The 24423-nt window shown below is 42.8% G+C and overlaps 1 protein-coding gene across 3 annotated transcripts in view; it reads right to left on the bottom strand.

Moving 5' to 3' along the window:
* Positions 1–845: 845 nt before the first annotated feature.
* CASR (calcium sensing receptor) overlaps positions 846–24423 on the bottom strand; it is a 75243-nt gene continuing 51665 nt past the window's right edge. For all 3 annotated transcript variants that reach the window (XM_054056866.1, XM_054056867.1, XM_054056868.1), the window contains exons 5-7: positions 10274–10504; positions 6627–6750; positions 846–3996 (exon numbers count right to left, since the gene is read on the bottom strand). In XM_054056866.1, coding sequence (XP_053912841.1) covers positions 2546–3996; positions 6627–6750; positions 10274–10504 — 1806 coding nt within the window. In that variant the 3' untranslated portion in view covers positions 846–2545. The remainder of the gene's footprint in view (positions 3997–6626; positions 6751–10273; positions 10505–24423) is intronic.

Below are 24423 nucleotides of genomic sequence, written 5' to 3'. Positions count from 1 at the left end.
TTTAAGCAGATGTAAAGATCGGAAAACACCTAAGGGATGAAAACCATCCAGAGAAGAAAAAATACACAAATTTCAACATTCCCTACTGTGTGCATAGCCCATGAACACTGTTCTCTAAACAAGGCAAATGATGGTGACTTTGTTTCTTACATAGCCTGTGTTCATGGACAGTCTTCAGTTTGTGTCCTAGTGTCATTTTCACTTCATTTATTAAGCACTTCTATGCTTTCAGTGCTGTCATCTTCACGTCAGGGGCTACTGTGCTGGTTTTGGCCTTAGGAATGATTCACTGGCACTAAAACTATTCGGCTATTGAAATGATTGAAAGTGTGGGCTATAAACTTAAGTATTTTTCTTTATCCCTTTTCTGCCATCTAGTGCCCGTCTCTGGTCGTGCATTTAGCCTTCAGGAGACTGGATCTTTAAACCAAGCTTAGTTGCCACAGTCAGCAGCCAGGGGAAGTGACCTGCTTTTTCAGAGGCAATGAGCAGCTCCCAATGCATCCAGGGGTAGAATGTGGTTTCCAAAATTGTGGCTACAAGGGTTTGTGTTTTCAAACTCTTTTTTTTTTTTTTCTTTTCCTTTTAACCAGCTGTGCCATAGTTTTAATCAACGATTGTAATTGAGAGGCCTTACAGTTAAAGTTGAATTGGTTCTTACCCGGCGTAATTAAAATTTGAGCCCACACTGAGGTGGATGTAACAGATCCACAAAAGGGCTAAAATATATAACTTGTCTGAATAGCATGCTCCTTGGGGACTTCTACTGTGCTCTCCTAAGCCAAAGCTCTGCTTCATCATCAGCAACAAGTGGAGGCAGCAAAACGAAGTTTTTATGCAGTAATGTCACCTGTAAGTTTTATTCGCCTGCCCTGGCAAAAGAACAACCAAGCAAAAACAGTAACAAGAGAATTATGGTATTTTCCCCAATGCCTTCACACCATCCTTTTGTCTCTGCTTACACTAAGCTGCAGGCCCATGTACCTTTCCACAGTAGCGTAGACTACCTTCTTGTTTGATGAGGAAAGGTACTGACATCTTCATGCCAGATGCTTGTTCTAACACATGGAATCTGGGAAGAGAGAAATAAATTCTGCAGCATAACCCGACCCCCTCCTGCCAGGCTGTCAAGGGGCACTTTTTCTCTCATCAGGCTGCAATAACAACTCTCTCACTTCCAAACTTTCCAGCATGGATGGAGGAGAACGAGACATACCTTGCAAAATCAGAAGCACTTATGTCTGCTTTTGGGGGACTGGGGCAAGTGTCAAGAGCAATGAAGTTCTGCTATGTTCTTTCCTGAAGTCCTTACTGTTTTAATTTAGGTACAGTTCACCTTTCTTGTGCTAGGTGTGTAGTAACCAAAACATATCCAATTTACCCATTTGTGTGTGTGCAAATCTCAGAGCCCACGCCTGTATATCTTCTTCATCCAGTCACCTACTAGCACACACACTTCATATATTCCCCGGCTCCTGCAATCGTATTTGCACATTTGGGGGCTATTTCTCCATCCTTAATTCCTCCATTTTCATCTTGTTTCATTTTCTTTGTATCAGGCCCACCAGTATTGTCACAACTAGTGTAATGCTCTGTGTAGGTGTGAGGCAGATTAATATGGCAAAGCACAACACTGATTATGGTGTGAAAGAGTTAGCCATGTATGCCATGTGGAATATTACAGCAGCATCACTTTGTTAAGCATACAACTACTAGCAACATAATCAATCATGGATACATCTCATTGTGCTCTCGCAATGTTCTCTGGAGGGACTTAGAAGCTGTTCTCCCCCTCCACCAAAGCAGGCAGGCTGGAGGTAAAGCTACCTCAGCTGGAGGAAACCAGTAGGAACCTAGTAGCTTGGTCTAGTGCAATGGAGTCTATGAAGAGTGTTGTCCAGTATTTCCCACTGGGCAGAAAGGAGAGACCGGGACATTACTAAATATAAATAGCAGGGCGCTCTGTCACATTAAATACTTTACATGTTCACACCCTTGGCTGTACACAGCATGCCAGATGTTGGGGGCGTTTTTATTTTCCTCACGACCGTGCTTTCCCCAAATGAAACTGTGTACCTTGCTTTTGTAGAGCTGAGAGTCCTGATGCACATGGTTACAGATCACATATACTGGATAAAGAGGGAATATTATACATAGTGGGAAAGACGAATATTATACATAAATGTAAAAGCAGTGTATAGTGGAATTGCCTAGTGCCTCCCATAGTCAGCTGAGTTGCAGTCTGGCAAGAAAAGCTTATAGAGGCAAGGCAGCACACAGACTTCTGCTTAAGCCCCACCAGAGGAGATCTTCCATTGTCCTTCTGAGGTGTCCTGGTTTCAGTAAAGCGAAAGCAAATTCAGTCCAAGGCTCCCCAGACACAGTCCTTCCTCTGGAGGCACGTGTGTTACCCTGCCGGTGCTAACAGTAAGGTGTGATGGGGCTGTGTCACAGGACTGTGTCTTTTTTTGTCTTTCCCATTCAGAAGCAAGAGGTGAACAAGTTCCTCTTGAGGGGCTGGTGTGCTCTTCACAATCTTCTTTTGTTAGGAATGTACCGTGTTCTCTGTGACAGAGCCACCTCCAGTGCCTATAAAATTTCGGGAGTTAGCCGATGGCATGGAAGGCTCTGTCTCAGGGCTTGGTACCTCTTCTTTGGTTTCTCCCACCATGGACTCCTGTGAGCTGGTCTCTGGACTGGAAGCTGCCTGGAAGCTGGGCTCAGCACTGAGGGGCTCATTGTTCTGCAGGGGAAGCAGTGCCCGGTGCCGCATCAGGCTGTCGTCGCTGTTCTGGGCTTCCAGGGAATTCCTATGCTTGGCATTCCTGTTGGCCATGGCATTCTTCTGTGGCTCCTCGAAGCTCAGTGACAGGGTGACTGTGCCACTTCCGAAGCTGACTTTTTGCTTGCACCCACGCTGCTGCTGGCGCTGGCGCTCGGCAGAGGCTGGCAGAGGAAAAGGGTCTTCATGGTTGCTTTTGCTGCTGATGGAGGAGGAAGGGGTGGAGCCGGTGGAGCCCCCCAGGCTGTTGGAGCGCTTGCGTGACACGTTGCTCCGTCTCAGTGTGGCTCTGGCAGCCACCTTGAAAGCATGGGCAGCTGTACTACAGCGCACCTCCTCTATTGTGTTGCGGGAGGGCTTGAAGAGGATGATGTAGACTTTGTTGAAAAAGATGCAGGCCAGGAGCCCAAAGCTGGCAGCCAATATTGCGATCACCTCCACAGCAGAGACAAACTTGCCGTATGTGCTGGCATAAGCAGGGATGAAGGAGATCCAGACGATGAAGAAGATCAGCATGCTGAAGGTGATGAACTTGGCCTCGTTGAAATTCTCAGGCAGCTTTCGAGACTTGAAGGCAAAGAAGAAGCAGATAGCCGCCAAGAGGCAGGTGTAGCCAATGAGGAAGCCAAGGGCCATCAGGGAGCCTTCATGGCAGGTGATGAAGATAATCTCATCCTCCAGTTCATGGTTTCGGTAACTGGATGGTGGGGCTGTGTAAAGCCAAATCACACAGATGACAATCTGCACAAATGTACACAAAAAGACCAGGAGGAACTGGAGGTTGAGGCCCCACCACTTTCGGTGGAGGCTTGTGGGGATCTTTGCCTCAAAGACAAGCAGGACACGGTTAGTTTTCACCAGGATGCAGGAGATGCACAGGACAAAGCTGATGCCGAAAGCTGGCTGACGCAGACGGCAAGTCCAGTTCTGGGGCTCGCCAATGAAGAACAATGAGCTGGAGAAGCAGCAGAGCAAGGAGAAGAGAAGGAGGTAGGACAGCTCCCGGTTTGTGGCCTTGACAATGGGTGTGTTACGAAATTTGGTGAAGACTCCTAGGACAAAAGAAGTCAGGAAAATTCCCAGCACAGCAAAGAGAGTCAGAGCAATCCCAAAGGGCTCGGTCCAGGACAGAAACTCTATCTGCTTGGGGATGCAGGATGTATGGTTCTCATTGGACCAATAATCCTCAGGGCACTTGTCACAGGCACTTGCATCTGCAAAAAAAGTGACAGGGAGAGGGAAGCTTTGTCAGAATGAGAGGCTGAAATATAGGATGACGCTTATGGCAGGTAGCGCTGTCCTTCACCTTAAATACATGGGGTGTTCCCTTCAGGTGTCTGCAGGTTCCCAAAATCATATATGGGGTGTTCCCTTCAGGTGTCTGCAGGTTCCCAAAATCATATATTGGTGTCTTACAGTGTTTTTATCGCTGAAACAACCAGCCTCCCGTGGGCTATATAGCAAAACACAAAGCCTGCTTAGTTCCAGTTTAAAAATGAGTCCTGCCCTGTACTCATGTTTTTGGAATTAATTTCTTGGCAAAACTTTGATTGCTATCAGCTGTTACACAGGTTCTGTCCGTCTCTCTTTCTTGTTCCTTCATTTTTATCATCTACTTCTATTTCACACTTTTATCATCATTTGAAACATCCTGCCTGTCTCTATTACAGAGAAAATTAAAAACGTGCTTGCCTCCTTAAGTGCTTTGAGAACCTATTTCATATTCCATAGAGGCGAGACTTACAGGTGTTTAAATTGCTTCCCTGAAGGCAGGCAATGCCCTTGACTTCCAGCACATCCTCATTTTGTGCTGGAAGATGAGGGGAAGATGTGTCTTAATGACATCACTCCCCCCAAACCCAGCAAGGCATCCCACTGATACTTGCAAAGGGAAAATTAATGCCTCCGTCTCCTTCCTCTACATGAAACTAGTTGTGCCTACTGGGATGGCAACATAGATCTCCAATGGATGCGAAGATCAAAAGGCAAGGACCTGCTGCTTCTGATCTTCTTCTTTGACCAAATGGGTCTTGCGCGCTGGTTGGAAGAGTCGTGACTCCTTAGATGGCAGTGGAAAGGGGCTGAGAGGAGTGAGTTGGAAGTCACAGCCTACCTCTGCCTTCAGGATCCCTGGCATACTGATGGGCTGCGGTGAGTTGTGGGAACAAACATTCAGAAACCTCCTCCAGAACAACCTCTCCCTGAGCTTTGCTCCTGAGCATGGGTAGAGAGTCAGAGCTTGATGCTAATGAGAAAGTCAGGAATGCCCAGCTAATGAGGGCAGAGGATTTCAAACTCTCTTGTTCTGGAGGGGTGGTTGGAGGGAGCATTCATTACCTGATATGATAATGCTTTCCTAAGGACTGTTTACCTCACCTATGCTGTTCATGTGAAAAACTTGCACTCAAAGCAAAAGCTCAGTCAGAAGATCTCACATGTCATTTCATTTATATCCATTCAGTTAATTTTTATTTTTCTTATGCCTTTTACCTGGAGGCCTATTGCAAACTGGAGACAAAACAGAGATAACTTCATATACCAGTGAATTTAATAGCCTCTATTAGAGACAGGGGAAGCTATTTAGCACTGTGTCCTAAACATGCGCTTTCAGTGTTGTCTTGAGCTGACTTAGAGACCATGCTGTCACTGAAGGGAATAAACCTGATCTCCCTTCTCCCCCAAGGCTGCTCATTCCTGTCCTCTCCTTTGTGTTAGCACTGGAGGTTATACAGCTTCTTGTTCTAGCTGGAAACTCAACCTGCCGTTTGTTATCAGGTAGACCAGAGACCTGACCCAACTTGCTCTATGGTAGCACAAATACCAGTATTGCTCCCAGACAAAAGATGGCAGCAAGCGGCCGGCAGAGGACATGACGGATTATCTCCTTCAATAGCATCGCTGGATGAGACTGGTTGTAAAACTGCTCTCTATGCCCATAAAACTGGCAAGCACAGGAAATAAAGAGCATTATTGTCAGCTAAAACAGCAGCAGGAAACTGTGGAGTCAGAAGGCAGTTGCCCCCTCAACCCCTCAAACTTCACCAGCACAGTGGTGCTGGCTCCCAAAATCATGTGAAAACTACCAAAAGACCCCTATCACACATGACCAGAATTGCTTCTATTTAATTCGAAAATGTTCCTCCCAAGCATCCTATATGTTCATGCTAAAAAAAATATCATTCCTGTCTGACAGGACACAAATTACATTCTCCTAAAGGAGAACCCTTGTTCAGTTTTGCAATCAGCTTACTGAAGTTCTCATCCTGGGCAAGGTCTGCAGTGTGTGCTATGCAGAACCTGAGTCGCTTGACCCAAGTTCCCACTGAAGCCAACAACGGGTGACCCCATAAAGGGAAATATTCCTCTCTGCTTGTGAAGTTAGGGATGAAATGAACTTTATTTCTTTGTAAAGCATGAGACAAAACCCTGACAACACGAGGAAAAGCTGGAGGTAGACAGATAACTACAGAATTTAGGATTAGGGTAGGAAGGGTCTCCTTCCTCCTGTTTTTTTGAGGAACAAATGGTACTGCTACTGTGCAATGGAGTTTGCCCGTGGCTGCCTGAGAGAATTCCTAGATATGCAAGTCCCTTTTCAGGTTTCCTGCCTAATTTTCCCTAAATTGAAGCAGAAGGGACAGGCAGGGTTGGCAGAAGACAGAACCTGAGCACAACAGGAGTCAACTCTTGTAAGGTTGTCAAAAGTCCCTCCAGACTTTCTGTGAAGCCACAAGGCAGCCTCCAGCTGAGCACTGCAGGAAAGCAACTTCAGCGCAACTGCAGATGATGCTCAGAGGGCTTGCGTGGTCTTCTTCAAACCCCAAAGCAGCTCTGTGGATATTACCTGTTTCATCACTGTACTCCCCATCGGGGCAGTCCACACATTCGAAGCAGCAGGTGGGCTCTCCTTCAATAATGCCCTTCCTCGTGCCTGGGAGGCAGTCCCTGCTACAGTTAGAGAAAGGCACCTGCAAGAAAAGAGCCGGAGGAGAGTAAATGGTGGCAGTGCCCCATGTACAGCCTTCCTACAGCAGGATCTTGGGATTACTCCAAGGGTGTTATTGCTTGATTAGCATGCAGGGTGGAAAGCCTCAGCATTTCATCTCTTCCCTCCACAGAACAGAGACATTTTGCACAATAGTTGTTCCCCAACCCACTGCAGTGCTATTTGTTTGAAAGAACACATCAGGGATGGTAGAGAACATCAGCAGATCTTTGTAATCTCTATTGTGTTGTGGGTACTGTGAACTGGTGTGTGACTCATGATACACATACAAGAAGAAAGGTCATTAGATGGTTAAAAAAAAAAAGACAATCAACCTTACTGGTAGGAATTTGAGTCAGCCTTGGAGATGATACACTCTGACAGCTGATCCCCAATCTCATATATTGCATACTGACTGCTAATGATTTGTGGGAATTAAAACAGTTTCTTGAAGCCCACTTCCTCCTGTTCTCCTGAAGACCTTCTCCAACCCAGAATGGAAAAAGGTAAATTAACAAAACAAGAGGAGTTTTCATGTGAATGAAAGGCCCTGTTTTTAGAACACTGAGCATCCAAAGATGCAGATCAGCAGCTATATGCAGATCCAAAGGCTTCCAGTCTTCTGCTGCTGCAAATGATGAGCTGCGGTCACCTGCTGGTTGTGTCTTTATGCTGTGTGCGAGCTCACCTGGGCATGGTCATATCCTGGCAGCAAGTGGTTGCATGGGCATGCTCACCACATACCTAATGCACATAGACAACAGGGAGTTCAACAGAATAAGTGGAAGCCTGGGCCTTTTTTACACAGAAGCACAACCTGAGGTTGAGCACACCTTTTCCCAAACTAAATTAGGGAAAGAGAGCTGATACAGAACATGGCTTTCTCAGCTCGGGGGAGACAAACCCACAAATTCCACTGCCAGCAAAGTACCATAACATGGGCATACTTAAGGGCTGCTCTGGTTAGAAGCTTCCATTCACCTTTCTGGAAGTTTGCTGGTAGTTTGTCCAAGTGCTGCTGAACTGCTGATCTCTGGAAAATTCCTGTGTGGATGCACTAAGGCAGTGAGTCCGGGGTATGGTTTAGAAATTGCCTATGTGCAGGCATTGACTTCAGCCACAGAAAGTGGCCCATTTTATGGCTCAGGTATTTACCTGCAGCTGAGAACAGACATCATTGCCTATCACTCTGAAGTTTAGCTGCAGCACAGTTTGGGAACACTGTTTCTAAGGATTGCATGATTAATTGGACAGACACATATGCAGGGCAAAACTTGGCTCCCCACTTGAAGCACTCTGCTCTTAATGCCTGTTGCTATTGATATGGTTTGCTGTTAATTCCTATTCCTTGGGACAGCCTTTCAACAGGTTGTGCATCCACCAAGAGGACTTCAGTCTAGACTATCTTCCCTTAGGCTGCCACTGATGATTTTGAACAGGGCTGAATCAAAGGCCTTACTGAAGTCAGGCACTGCTTCCCCATTGTTTACTAAGCTGATTGAGCTTCCAAGGAGGAAAATTAAATTGGTTTGGCATGATTTCATTTTGACAAATCCATGTTGTCTTTTTCTTATCAGTTTATTATCCCCTAAGTGTTTATAAACTGTTTAATAATTTTTATTTAATCAAGTCTTTTAGGTTACTGAAGCTCAGATCAGTTGTGTGTAATTCCCTTGGCTCTCCTATATCTACTTTTAAAAACAGGTATTACAATTACCTACCTCTAATCTTCTGAGACATTACCCATCCTCCACGTTGCTCAAAGATTAATTGCTAGTACTTTTGAGGTTGCTTTGGCTGCCTTTTTAAGTATTCCGTGGGGAATTTAATCAAGTTCTGCCAAAATGAATCTGTCTATCTTACCTACTCTTTAACTTGTTCTTTTGAAGTTCACAAGTCTGGCCAATGTGAAGGCTGTTAAAATTAACTACATTTAATCTGTTTTGAAGATGATGGAAGCACAGAAAACTTCAGTGAATGAAGTACTGGCTACTGTCTTTGAGCAGAGCCATTTATCTGGAAGAAATTCAAACTCTATAAATTGAAAAAAAAAGCTGCAACAGACATAGAGATTACAAACTCCTCCAATGGCACACAATTTACATGCCCTGGCATCATCCAGCAACATCCAGTCACATGTATAACAGTTTAGGACAGAGTATGAAGATAAACACTGTACTGTTGGAGGAATTTAGACCAAGATAACACAACCAAACTGCTGGAAGAGGTGCCAGTGGCATTTGCAATAATCAGAAGAAGGGGTTAGACTATCACGAGGTTTTAATTCTACTTGTAATTTGGGCTCAGGGTCTCCAGCTGGGCTTAGAAAAGCCTGAGCTCAGTATTCTGTGGCAGCATGCTCTGTGTGACCCATGCCTCCTTCAGAGAGCTCTAGATTTAAACCACAAGTGAAGCTGGGGTATCTGGAGTAAGGGTAAGACTTAACTGATGGTATAAATATATTAGGTAAGTGCAGCTTCTGCAGAAGCAGTTAGTTACCTGATCTATCAGGGAATGTGAATAATCACCTGGAAGTGATTTGCCTTGTTCATTAATCAGGTGCAGATTTAACACGTCTAAACATTGCAGCGGGCCTGGCAGAGACATTCCTAAGCTGATGCTCCCTGTGTTGCCTCCCAAGACACAAGCCAGATCCCCTCTGGGAGCCAGGATTTCTGTCTAGGCTGGAGTGGGCTGCTGCTGGATATGAGGGCAGCTCATCTGGCTCTTGTCCAGAGATCTCTGCACAGCATTCCCATCATGCAGGGGAGACACAGCCCTGGCTGCTAGCAACAATACACTTATGCTGAAAAGATCTAACATATACAAGAAAATGAAGAAGGACTTAAGCCTGACTAACGTTAATTGCTACATCATGTACTTTTGAGAGTGAGCAAGCACATTCTGCTAAAGTTAAAAAAGGTAGCAGGTACTGGTGTGTTCCATTGTTCGAGCACCATATCCAAGTTAACTGGGGCAGACTGACAGGGGTTGGTCTGTTTGTTTTGCAAGGCAAGGGCATGAGGGAGGTGCTGTGACTTGGAGGGTAATGCCAGCAGAATGAGTTGCAAATTCAACTAGGAGGAGGGAGAAGCACTTCTTGATACAGAGGTAGTGGGAGTGGAAGAGAAGGCTGTTTTCAGCAGTGAAACTAATGAGCTCACTAAAGCTTGACTTAGTCATCAACCAGACTTGCGTAATACATTTCTCATCCTTGTGGAAAAAGAGTTACAAAATTCCAAGGTAACTACTTGGGTCAGAAAAAAGGTATTATTTAAAGCATTAATTCCGAGGCTCATCAAATGTATAGGAGAGGAGAAGCAGCTGCCCATTATTTCTGGAAGTGTCTAATGAAGGTGTGAAAGACTAGGGCAGAGACTGTATACAATTATATGAAAGGGTCTTTTAATAAGACATGGAGCCACAACACAGAATTGTGCAGGGCTAGTTCAAATTTCAGCTGGGGAAAAGTTGGGAAGCATTGCTGTGAAGATTTAAGTACTTACCTCCTTAGAGAATCCACTCCACAGGATCTTGTTTTCATTAATAAAGAGCCTCTCCCCTTTCTTGGCATAAACATTGTAGTGCCCAACTTCTTCAAAGACAACTGAGCCATCCTCTGGAGACAGATGCCAATTGATTATTGAGTAATTCCCTACCAGGTCCCCAAACTCATCAAAATCCACTTGCTCCCCCATATTATTGGTGAAATTTAAGTGACGCAGATGCTTGAGAACCTAGAGGGAGAGAGAGAGACACATTATGAATGTCGTGTGTCACAACTCTACCACATCACACATCTGCTATAGGGACAGAACTGGAAACAATCACTTTACTACAGTCCTTAATCTCTTAAAAATCGCTTAATCACAGCATCAGCAGGTTTTCTCTCATAGATATCACATGTACATGCAAAGCCTATACAAACCTCGTAGACAGCACAAGGTATCATGGACCTCAGAGTGGCCAGCCCTCACGTGTAACACTTTGCTTCCCACTTGCTACTCCATCAGCCTTTTAGCATTCCTTCAAGTCCTTCCCAGCCACCTCTGCAAGCCCACAGCTCCCCTTTAGGGACAGTAAAGTGGCAGCAGCCACTAAAGTGTTTCAGTCACCCACACATCCCTCTTACGCTGCTCTTGCAACCACTCTGCATAACTGTGCTCAGATGGCATAGCTCATCTCTGAATGATCAATCACTCAAAAATGGGGATGCTTGAGAAACAATTCAAACTTGATTTTCTATTGAAAAACCCCAAGCCCAATGCACTTCTTTAAAAAACAACAAATCAAGCTTGTTCGCCTCATGGCAGGCCTGGATAATCCATGCCCTGGTGTTTTTTGCTCCTGTCTCCTGGTTTTATAGTTTCAAGTGATCACATTCTGCCTGTCCTCATGTGTTGACTCCTGTAATTTTCATCTCATGCCTTAAACTGGCATATGCTGTGGACAAAAGCAGTTAATCCCAGGCACAACTGCAGTTGCAAAATTCACAGTCTCAATAGCCTGACAGGTAGAAGAAACTGCAGCATGAAAGGAAGACAGTACGGGGCACTGTGATATAATTCATCCACATCATATTTTTCTTCAAAAGTTAGTTGCTGGTTTATGCACTTATCAGATTTCCTTCCGCCCCACACACTTAATAGATGTTATTAGCATGTTTTTCTGGAGTCCTTGTCTATGGAAAGCTAGGTGACTCAGAGGGCACCTGGCTGTCAGTTGTTCCTAGACCACTGGGTCATTGTTGCTCCTGTGGTTCTAGTGCCTGTGACAGCCTGTATGCCCAGTCCTCTCTCTCTTACCTGAACATGCTCAAACATACAACCCTGGATGGTAAAATGTAAGAAAAAACAAAATGAATTCAATTTGTCTGGTCAGGCAGAGCCTTCTTCACCTGATAGACGTGGAGCAGACAATAATTTGATGAAGCCTTTCCACTTGGAAATACAGGGACAGGGGAACAGAATCACTTCATTAATTCCTGTCAGTTTTGCTACATTGTCTCATTTTTCTCTGTTTCCTTTTGGGATCCTCCTATCTCAAACTAGAATCGCCCCAGCTACAAAAATCCCCTCCTCTCACTGGCTGTATCAATGCCAGCCTGAGAGAGTCTGGAAAAGTCATAGTAGTAGTCCATAGGATGTGCCTGGCAATACCTTTTCCGCTTTGTGCGATGTTGATGGAAGCACACAAAATTGCTGTCATAGTATTCAGTCTTTGAATAATGGATGAGATGGCAGAGGCAGGATTTTTTTCTGTCTTTCCCTTTCCTGCTGTCGACCAGCTCCCCCATAAAGTGTGCAGCTGCAGGGATCTCACTGAAGAGCCACAGAAGACCTCACCTTCTGATGGAGATGGCAAAGGAGGTGCTCTGCTCTGGAATTTTGCTGTGGAGATCTGGGGCATTGTGCGCTGTGGAGAAGAGAAGACTACTCCCCTCTCCTTCCTATTGTCCCTGAAGGGCACCCAGGAAAATGTTGCTTGCCTGGTCCAGCATGGAACAGAGCAAGAACAAGGCAAAGGCAGCTCTGAGGTAAAAACAGGTGACACAGGGTGTGCAGATCCACAGCGGTGTCCGTACTGCAGCTCTCTTTAGCCTTGCCTGCAGTGGGGCTGTAATCTCGGACATGTTAAAGGAACCTCATCTGTCAGCAGTGTAGGTCCCAAGCAGGGAACCTGCATTGCTCTGCAGGCTCTAGCAGCCACCACAGGGTGACACCCACAGCTTTGACATCCAGGTCAGATCCGAGTCGTTTTAATGAGCTGAATGCCATGTTTCTTCCTACTCCAACTCATTATCATGCACACTGCAGCACTCTGTTGAACAGCACTGTGATACCCTGACTGGATATCGCTGCTGGATTCACTGTTATCTGTATAGACAGGAGGTGCAGACCTTGCACTTCTTTTGATTACAGTTACTATACACATTAGGAAGCAATCTTAGGAGGCATATGGAAGATTCTTCAGTTCAAGTCCCGCCTTTCCTGGCCAGCTGCCGTGGAGGGAGGCTGACTGGTCTTACGGTCAGTGAGATGAATGGTGGAGAAACTTCTGGATTCCCTGGATGAATTATTTTTTATTTAATCTCATAACATTCACCTCAATCAGTCTATTCCTTTGCCTTACCTCCTGGCATTAGGTTTCTTAGAAAATAATACATACCCCTGGCTACTGGTGGGGTTTGTAGGATTAGATTAGCAGCATGTTTTCCTTGGTCACTCCCCTCAACACTACACCAGAGCATTCAGGTTATAAACCATTACATGTATGAGCTTGTGTCTCTGTCTGGTGGGTAAATATCCATGTTTACAAAACCACTGATCTGCACCTAATGTCGTCTCTCCCTAGGCACAGAATGGCAGCTTTAGCTATGCTGAGGAGCAGGAGAGCCCAGGTGTATCCATTGATGAAGGAAAGATGTGTGTCTTATTTACAATTCCAAATGGAGGTGCAATAGGAACAACAAGAGTAACAACACTCATTTTATCTTTCCAGCAAATACCAAAGTTGGTCTTCAAGCCTAAATTTCTAAGGGGCTGCTTATGAAATGATAACTGATTGACTACTGGGACATGTTCCTGTTTTAGGTGGTAAGAAAAACCTAGGAAGATATCCGTATATCACAAGTTCTGCTCTCTACAGGATGAAAATATGGTTTAAACAGCCAAGGGATATCTAAACACTAAACTTTAAAAGAGGAAGCTGAAGACTCTGAATAACTACAGTACTCTTTTACAGGCACTGGTCTATCAATGATTAGCCAAAGGCTTTACAGTTAAAAATGTGTCACTGTGTTTTGTAACTAAAGATAGAAACATAAAATACCCAGGGCTCAATCCACAAAGACTTAGAAGATCCTGCTTCAGCGAGGGCAAGAGTACATGTCAGGGGTGCATGTATCATATCCTGGAACCAAGAGTTTATGAAAGAAGTGGTGACCTCGTGGCTCGAATACACTGTCAAGAGCTGGTGGAAGCTTGTGGTGAGAGCATTGTGCATATTTATTTCCTTATTTTTTTCTTTTTTTTTTTTCTTCTCTCTTTCACAGGCTCCACATTGAATTACAATTAAAACACTTATTATCAGAAAGGACTTGCAAGCTGCCCTCTACGTCACCCTCCCATTATTCCTGGTAAGGCCGTTCCCAGACATGTAGCACTTCATGCTTCATCCAGGCTAGATATGCTGTGGTTTCCACTCTTATGGAAGGATCATAAAAACATAAGATAAATACAGTTGTATTAGGTCAGACCAGCAGATCATCCCCCCGGGACCTGTTTCTGGCCATGGCCAACAGCAAATACCTGCACAAGAGTAGAAAGGGATGTGATACTTTCCCAGAATACTCCCACACATTTTGCAGCTCAGTGACTTCCTGGAACAAAGGTCTTTGTACTTGATAACCTGCAATGCATTTTTCTTCCATGACATTGCATATTTATGTCCTTCCTCCATGCACACATTTCACATCCACAGCCTCCTACGGCAAGGAGATCTACATTTTATGAGAAAAGCATCTCTTCCTGCCTGCTGGAAGAAAGCAGCTACTACTAAACTATTTTCACTCCCTTTGTGCTTATGTTGGAAGAGGCAAAGAACTATCATTTGCTAGTCACCTATTTCCATGCCTCTCAGGATCTTAAAAACTTTTGCCGTATCTCTCTTCAGCCACCTCTTTCCCAGGCTGACAAGCCCTATTTGACTTTCCTGCTTCTTGCACAGAAGCTATTCCACTGACCCTTCTCCAAACCTTCCCATTCTCCTTCACCAGTTCTGAGATCGGCATGTGGAGTTGAAGTGAGATGCACCAAGGGTTAATGAGTTGCCCCAGGAACTCTGTTTACCTCTCTGTCCCTTTTTTTCAGTGTCACTGCTCCTAACAGTTCATTTGCTTTTTGACTACTATTCAGCCAGAGCTGAGGAGTGCACCAAAACACCTTTTCAAGCTTGGAGGTATCTCATTTGTAATTAGACAGAACTGACCATTTATTTTTATCCTCTGGTGACTATCTTTCAAGCAACAGTACATCCATGTGAGGACTGAATTTGGTGACAGACTAGCAGGAGCCTTTCAGAAGCTTGAGCATCCTCTATGAATAGGAGCTCTCTTACTCACATACATCCCAAAGCCTTCAAATGAGAACTTCAGAAGTTTTGTGAGGTAGGACTTTTTTTCCAAAAATCATAGTTTCTCCTCTTCAGTATATTCTATTTTTCCTTCTTTATTTTTTTTAAGTACAGTTTATAATAATGGCCTCAGTCCATCTTTGCTAGTCCCATGGATCTCCTCTAGAATCCTTTAGAAAATGGATGGAAAATCTGTCAACTTCAGAGTCCTCGGGGACGAAGACTGGTTTAAGTGAGGGGTTGGTAACCATAGCCAGCACTTCAGCTACTTCATCTGTGAGTTCTGGCAGAGCTCTTGGGTACACGTCATTCACTGACACCAAAGCATGAAGGCTCATTTTTCTCTTGTGTCCTGTAGCTTTTTCTACAGTCACTGCAATGTCAGACAGATCGTCTACAAGTCCCCCATAAATAAACCAACTCAGGAACCTTCTCAAGTTTGTCCATAAGGAGCACACTTTTCTTCTGCCATGGCCTTACCTTGTCTTTTGAAGTGATTATCTATGGCTCAACAGACACTCCTACTGCTGAAGTGTTAAAAAAAGGATTTATGAGCTTTTGCCCCATTTACAGTCTGCTCTTCATTCTGTTTTTTTGGCTTGCCCTATTTTATTTTTACATTTAACTTGCCAGAGTTTATGATGCTTCCAATTTTACTCCCTGAACATAACTCAGCTATTTGAAGGATGCTGTCTCACTTTTAATAAACACCACTAATAAACCTTTGCTTTGCCTTGCCAGCTTCCTTACCTCTTCTCCATCTTTTCCTGATCTGCAGTAGACATTAACTTTGTGTCACTAGTAGAGCTGGCAAGAGGGAAATCCCCCACTTAATTTGTAAATGCTATCGGGCAGCAGTTAATTGTGTGTGTCCAAATGAATGTCCAAAACTGAACTTCTCTACTGTGGCGCACAAGCTTGCTAGCTGCAAGCAGTACGTACTGGTCATGCATTTTGATAGAAGCTGGATTAAATTAAAATGTAGGCAAGATAGTGAGCAGGTTAAAGGCTCTAGTCTTGTTAATTCTTAAATAAGCATCAGTACCCAGATCAGCTATGGGTTTTCCTTTACTCTCTCGCAGTTGTGACAGGATCTTATCTAGTCTCCATACACGAGTACATATTTAATATCCTTGGCTTACATCTGCAGTTTTGGTTTAATGTGTTTCCTTGCTAGGTCAAGTGGTCCTGCAAAGGAACTGAACCTGGGCATTTACAAGTGCCTGTCCTCACAAAAGACAAACGGTTCTCCCTCCTACCTGCAGTTGCAAGGAATCCTGTCTTGACAGTTAACACAGTTAACAGACATTTTCCCACACTGACTTTTAATTTCTGCCTGTGTCAATATAACCAGGTCTGTAAGACAGTTCTGGACTGATGAGTATCAATGTTTTTCCCTTTGTTTTACTAGGGTGCCCATCCTGAGAGCAGTGAACAATTCCACCTCATGGTTTAATGTGCAGACGAAAAGCTGGTGATGGTACTGAACATGGCAAGTCCTCCCTTTCACTCTGAATTGCTGAGGGTTCATTCTTCCTTCCTGTTTCAGCTTCCTAGTCAAGCACCCAGACAAGATATTTTCATAATGCTGTAATGGGCTTGAGAGCTCAGCTATCTCATTAGCCCAGTGGTCATGCTGTACAGGATTTGGTTTCTGCCAGTGGTCAGGTATCAGGAAAAAATGTGCCTATGCCAGTTCTGAAAGAGCCACTTGTAAAATATTTTAAGAGAAATGTCCCCAACAGTTGTTATTTTTTTTTTCTTTCTTCCTCTATCTATGTGTCAATCTTTATTTAAATGCTAGCAGAGCTCTAATTTCTACTGTCTATATCAGTGTTTAATTTCTGCTGTGTTCTCTACTTTGGATTATCTTGTTCTATCTGTTTTTTATGTAAATGATTTAGAAGGTAGGAAGGCACTGGCCTTAGCCCCTTGAGTCAGTAACACCTTTTTCCAGAGGCCTGAGTTGGGGGAAGGTGAACTGCACCCAGCTGTTATGCCCAAAGCACTCTTGTTGCTGGCAGGAGTGGAACTCTCCCTCCTCCACTATAGTCTCTCCTCCTCCCCTGCCCATTGTGTATCATGGAGGACAACATGTAGTGCTGAAGATTGTTTTTAGACCAAGATGTTAGGATATGCCAACACCGTTAATCTTGCCTCTTTCCAAAGGTCAGTCAAAAGATAACTGAGTTCTTGAGCCAATGGAAGATGTGATTCATTACATCCACTACCTGCAACATTCCACCTAAACTGCCTGGTTTCTACTGGTTTTCTGTTCTGAAGAAGTGACTGTTAATATTGTTTGTCCACTGTAACACAGATGAAGAAGTTGAAAGGAACCCAGGAACAGAGCTGGGGTTGTCACGGTAACTATCTCACAACAAAATGGAATTTCTTTGTGTTACACATGTCCAGCATCAAGCACAAGGAGTGACTGGCCTGTAGTTGGGATATTGGGCACTTCATACTAAAATAACGAAGAATAGTCATCACCTCGTGTGCAAGGACTGTACTGTACTCCAGGACTGAAACTGTCATGTTGGTAAAGGTGCAGATGAACAAAGGGAGATAAACTCTGGAAGAAGTGATAGCATCAAGGACTTGAAGAGAAAGAACACTAATAGTCAGCCAGAGATTCACTGACAATACTGCAAAGGAATTCTGGCAAGTTGGGGTGGATATCCCAGCTCTGGTGAAAGGCTAGATCTGCCAGTGACTTGTAAAACACGGTGGAAGAAAGAGTTTGGCTCAAGACCCAGGAATAGCTGTGTGAAGGCTGAGAATAACTCAATATTCAAAGTTGTTATGCTTCAATAAGAACTGAATGACATCCTCATAAAGATAGGTAGGTCAATGGACAGCACCGCTGAAGGCTAAATGTGTGACAAATACAATGTGCTGTATGTCAGAAGTAATAATTTAAGCTATTCATAATCTTAATTGGAAATTAAACTAACTACTCAAGACAAAGACCCATTCATTAGGGCAGCTCAGTAAAAAATACTCTGCATTATGCAGTTGAAAAAGCAAACAAAATATTAGGATATGAAAGTAAAAAAGACAATGACCCTGAAAATATGGTGCCAATGTGTACATCAACAGTACAGCTTCCCCCAGAAAATGCAGTAAGATCTAGTCACTTGATTAGAAAAGAAGAATAAAATTAAAGGAAGATTAGAAAGGTCCAGAGATGGTGATGATAGGTCTTAGACAGTCAGTCTGACTTCCATTTGAAGAGAAATAAAAGTGTAGGATTATTTAACCGTTTATGACACATGTAGTGATTTGTGGGAAAGAGGTGGCATAATCTCACAGAAACAGAGGCCCCTATCCCTGCAAAGCTGACTGACTTTATTCAGGCCTCCAGAGAAGTACAGGACATCTAGCTGCCATGACAAGATGTGTTGAATTGCATATTTTAACTGATAATTGGTTTAGTTTGGTTATGCTTCCATCACGGCTATGAGATCCCTAGGCAGCTGAGAGACAGATGTCTCCCACTCTTCCACTGACCAGTGCCTTCTGCTCAGGGAAAGGCAGCAGTAGTTCTGATGAACAAAATGCATACATTTTGTTTTTCTTTTGTGAGAGAGAAGCAGGCCCTCCAATAGAAACCTGGAGAAACTAGGAGAGGGAGGAACTTGGACTGTATTGGAATCACCTCGCTTACTGCTCAGTGTAAGGTGCTTAGTGCTCCCTTCATCTCATGCTATGCTGCGAGTGCTCAGTCTGCTGGTGAACCAATGAAGCTAAGCGTTTCCTAGGACAAGGACCGGCTGGACTGCCTGTAACTGGGCTCGATGGGTTAGCTTCTGTGGTTTTCAAGCCAGCACCCAAGGGACACTGCTTTGCTGATTCAAGACCACAGCAACTTTGAAACTTTCTTCACAGTAAAAGGTGACAGAAGTAACAAATTAATAGCTACTACCACAGTAGAAGCAAGTGACTTAAGCCAAAAATGTTGAAGGCATGCATTTAAAAATGGGACTTGATATAAAATGAGACTAATCTGATTTAGGGTCAGACTTACTACAGTGCTATGTTTACAAGGATGTCCAGAAAGAATTCAAGCCCACAGACCTAGTGGATTTCACAAAAGAGGCTGAACAAGTCAGGTATAACTGAGATACTTTAGAAAATCCCATTAAGTATATACTGGTGTTTGCAGAAGTCTGGATGCCGTTACAAAACTGGATTTTAAATGCTTCAGAAGGACCTGTCTGCTGAGTCACAGAGGCTCCAAAAGAAATTAAGAGATGATCTCACAGTATTTTGGCGTCACACGGGTGGTTTTCCAGAATGATTTAACTATCAGTTAGGAGATCTCAGGACACAATAAGTATGGGACCAGGCTATTTTGGTTCCTGAAGGTCCTCCAAAACTCATGCTGGCCATGTGCATACCCGCTGTTCTTAGTGCACATAGAGAATGCAAGCCTGAGCTCCTACTGCTTAATGCAATGTTGATAGCTAACAGCAAATCGTTTAAGCATGCTATCATAAAGGATAATGATTTTGCTAAGTGTGACATGACTGGAAAATGCAGCAAGAAATTTTCACGTTCATGGCCTTAATTGAATCCACACGATAAATGAAGAAATAAACAGAGTGGGAACATCCTCTGCATACATCTCAACTACAGGATTTTCTGAAACCAAAGATTTACATAGGGAAACATTATATGAAATCCAGTCAACTAAAATTCAGTGTAATTACATTTTTTAAAGTCAAACTTCAAAATATGACCTTCAAGTCACACTGCATTTTTCATTGTAATTACCTTTTTTAACAGGAATAAGGGGAAACAATTTTGAGTCCGTCAAAATGCTTGTTTGGACAGTGTTGTTTCAATTAACTGCAATTAGTGAGTCTGACTAACTCCAAGGGAGAAGAGAGAAGAGGTTTTCCATCTAACATTTTCTCCTTTTTCTCTTTCAGATTAAGATGCAACTGTATAACGTTAGCCCAGTATATCTGTATGGCCCAAAGTGTGACATTGCACCACTAGTTCCCTAGAGTCCAAAAGAATCCTTCCTACATGCAATTTCAGGAGTCCCTGCAAATTCTGGTAGCTCCAGATCCGGTTCAGTGCCTTCCCAAAGAGACTTCCATTTGATCTACTGACTGCAGCAGATTTCTTCTGGAGAAAAATGGCTGAAACGACAGCATCTTTCCTCTCCTTGACAAATACTGTGAGCATTAATGCAGTTCCTAGTAATCAGGACAAAACTCATAGCAGCAAAACAAAAAATAATGTCTGTGGAGAATCCCTAGATGTAGAACATAATGCTGTACAAAATCAAGCAGGCTTCTGACGAGTCTCTGCCCCAGTGATATACAAACACAGGCCAGTGATGACAAAGGTCTCTGCACCCAAAAGAATGGAGAAAATCCATAGACAAGCTAGAGGAAAAGACTGAATGACTGTATTGCATGCATGATAAACTCATTATCAGTTCAGAAATTTTAGCTGTGTTCATTAAAACAAAAGCTCATTAATTAAGAGCTAATGATACATTGCTACCCTCATCATGCAGCTGAAGCTTAAACAGCAGTATTTATTATGGGGTACTCTAAAAGCACTAATTCAACATAGATCATTCAAACAAGGCTGCAAAGCATACGTATAATAATAGTGGAAGATAGAAAATAAAAAAAAAACCCTGGAGAACGAAGAGAAAAAATTGCCAGGCAAAATATTAAGAGATCTCTTGAATATATTAAAATTGAAAGGTATTATGTATGCCAGACCCTCATGACATCAGGTTGTATAAGGCAGCTAGAGAGGATGGAAAGCTAAAGAGACAGGTAAGGAGGAGCAGGAAAGCTGCATGAATGATATGTTATTGCCCTTGCTATCAGAAAAAAAAAATATCCTGGACATATTTATCCCAAGGGCACTTGATTTGGAGCCATAATGTGACATTAACAGAGGTCAAAGGACCTTAAAAAGAGTTTAGAGAGCCTGAGCAATTCAAATGGGATCTAAAAGGATGACAGAATCAGACAGTTCATCACAGCACTCCTATTCCAGTAAGTTTATGATATGCACATAAAAATGCCATTGGCTTTGAATTGCAAAGTCAATATGCTATCTAATATTATTCCACAGCAATGCTGATCCACCTTTCTGGTGCACGTGCACTCCCAACAGTGTGCCTGAAGTCTGAACCTGTGTCAGCCTGTGCAGGACATGAATCAGAGCTAGCCCCTCTTACAAAGGCTTGTCTTTCGGCTCAGTGGGCTGCTCCAGAGTCAGCCTCCAGCTGCATAGCACAGACAGTATTATAAAAGACAGTATTATAAAAGGCATTAACCTCTGTAATGAAAGGCAGGTTAGCCCAACATCAGTCCCAGGAAAACAATGGGAAAACAGAGTTTTGGGTCGAGGATCAATTACAATAAATTACAGGACAGAAACATAATTGCTGCCAGTCAATAAGGCTTGGAGGAATACAGATCTTGTTAAATCCAAGTTTGGCTGACAGACGCAGCCATTTAGAAGTGAAATATCTAGGCTTTACGTTTAATGTAAAGCATTCAGTCATGGACCAAGAATTGCCCAAGAGATCTGTAAAACCAGATATCCAGAGAGACAGATCATCAGTTTATTGGGAATTCTTCCAGCCTCAGTAAGCAACTCACTGTTATCCAATATGTTCATCAATACTCTCACAGCAAATACAACAGCACTGCTGGGAAAATCTGCTAAAAATGCATGGATTAACATGATGGTAAATAATAATTGAGACAAAGCATTCCACTAGGTAGTGCTCTGACATCTGTGTTTAATATAGTGAAATTCAGACTTACATATTAAGGTGTAACAAATACCAGCCACAGAAAGGGTACCATGTCCTACAAAGTTTTACTGGTAACTTAATGAGACCTTTCCATTGCATGCTGTGGCAAAGAAGGTTGAGCACGTATAAATGAAGAATAAGTGTATGTAAAAGTAGAGTTTTTTTCTCACTGTTTGACTGTTAGACAATTATCTGACTATCTGACTGTTAGAGCAATACTGAATATATATTGAAAAGAAGGATGAATAAATGGACAAGATACAGAAATAACACAGAAAACATATGACTGAAACCCACTGTGTTTAAATTATCAAGATTAGATGGAGGAATAATTTGATCAATATGCATAAATATCGTACAGAGAAAAATCATGAGTACTTCATCTGTACTTTTAAATCTAATAAACCAAGGCCAACGAAGGACCAATGAAATTAAAGGTCAGTTAAATCCCAACTAGAAATAAGACACAATCTGTGACAAGAGGTGTGACCTGCCATGGATCATGCTAATAAAAAAAGGTCTGCTGGTCAGCATGTCTTTGGGGAAAATAAATCTGTTTTACTGGCAAACACAGCCCTTTGGAAGTGAAATACTTAGGCTTTACATTCAGTATGAAGCAACCCTTAGCTAGATCAAGATTACTTTCCTCAACAAGGCATAAATTTACATAGTTTACTGTACAAAGGGATTCAAGCTACATGACCCTTTGGAAATTGACTCTATTTAAACATTTTTAGGTTTCTGTTAAGGCTTTGTGGAGGGAGATGGTCTCTGAACATACAAAGGCAATGGTACAGCTACAGTGAGAGCTAGCTGTCAGCGTTGTTAGATGGTATTTTGTACTGTACTCTGTATATTGATGTCTTTACCTACAGCCACGATATGAAAGAACCATCATGACCACCCAGTCCAGAGTTGATGTCATAATTGCTTTGTTTTTCGCTGGTAACAAATATAATATGAAGAAATCCATTTCATACAATGGCCCCGGATGCTGTGGTACTGATTGTGAAGGATCTACTGCCAGAAGTCCTGCCTGAGTTAATGATGTTTTAATGCTCTTGGGATGTCACCATACTGCACAGCAGCTGTTATAGTGAAGTATTTAAAAGCTTAAGATAGAGCCCTTTTTATTAATTTAATTCTAAATTCAATACTAAATAATATATAATTAATTGTCCAATTAGTAAAGCTAATAACAGAGCCAATGGCTATCCTACAGGCTTAGTGTTTTTAAGTAGCATAATTCAAATATAATGTCCTGCATAACCCAAACCTGATTGAAATGTCTTTTCCAGTAGGTGTTAAATGCTGTCTTTACCAAGCTGAGCAGAGAACAAGTCTGCATATGCGTACACATTTGCTGTTGCTTTCTCTTCACAGCCCTTTGTGGATCAGTCTCTTCAAAATCCCAACAAAGTCTGAAACTGCATCCTGCACAGAATGCTGCTGATATTGATTTGAAGAACTGTGCCTGTCTGTAGGCCAGGAGGCAGTCACAGCTTTTGGCTTTCAACTGTAAATTCTTTCTTATTTGGTACCATAGGATGAATTACTTCAATGCTTTGGTAAGTCATATCTCTGTGTTAGAATGACAACCTTGGTGTCATCTCTTTTAACAGAACAATAGTAATTCATCAAAACTGAGTTCTATGGTTATTTATAATATTTTCAAGAACTACTGTCCATTTTAAAAAAAAAAGTCCTAAAGTTTCTGGCATTCACACTGAGTTGACTGAACTCATGCAACCGTTTCAGACATCTAGAATGGGCATCTGTTGCATGTGCAGTCCCAGGTCCCATCAGTGGTCAACTGAAGTTCCAGCAGATTCACTCTATTTAGTCACACATTCCACTTGACTACTAGCTTAAAAGTGTTCTTTCCATTTCCTTTGTCAATATAAATCTCAGCCAACAAAGAAATCTCTTGTCAAGGCTTTGATTCCTACAGTTCGTAAATAACCTTCATGTAATTCCTCCTAGAGGCACAGGTAAATGTCCTTTCTGGGCAAAATATTGCTTCTGCTCCAGTGAGGAGATAGCTCTTCTAATTCAATAAGGCAAAAGCCTCCTTTAGTAATTAGTTCTCCTTCCTCTAAACTTTACCCGCTGTGTGGAGCAACCCAGTCCTTCATAGTGCTTGAAAGTTCACTTTTGGGATAAAACTATGTGGCAAGCTAGTAATATATCTGTGAAGATGGCTGACCACACAGAAAGAAAAGAAATAACAAATTACACTATGATTATCATGCCTTGGAAATTAGCTTGAACCCTACCTTGTGATAAATATAAATTAGCCAAGTCAGAGGGGTGATTGTAACACACAAATCTGAATTTTTGATAAATCCACTTGATTCCTCACCTCACTTTCTGAGTAGCTTTAGGGGGCTCTCAAGCTGCCCCTTGTCACCAGCTCCATTTGTTAGTAGCATCAGAAACGGTTAGTCCTAGAAGAAACCTTACACCCTTTTGTGTAACACAGACATCCTGTGTCCTAGTAAAAGGACCTAATGTCCTGGAAATTCTTGGGGTAATTATTATCTGAAGTCACTACAGACACATTATATGGGCAACTCATGGAGCCTTCCCTGAAGTCCCCAGGTCCAACATAGGCTGAAAAATGAACTTCCTTCCCTCAAGTGACAAAGGTAAAAATGAGCTTATAAATATTAGAAAATACATATTTTCATATACAGATTTTATTGCAATGCAACATATAAG

Source organism: Cuculus canorus, chromosome 1 (assembly GCF_017976375.1).
Source record: "Cuculus canorus isolate bCucCan1 chromosome 1, bCucCan1.pri, whole genome shotgun sequence".
NCBI classification, from domain to species: domain Eukaryota; kingdom Metazoa; phylum Chordata; class Aves; order Cuculiformes; family Cuculidae; genus Cuculus; species Cuculus canorus.
Note: the sequence above shows the minus strand (reverse complement) of the source record. Positions and strands in the feature narration are given on the sequence as shown.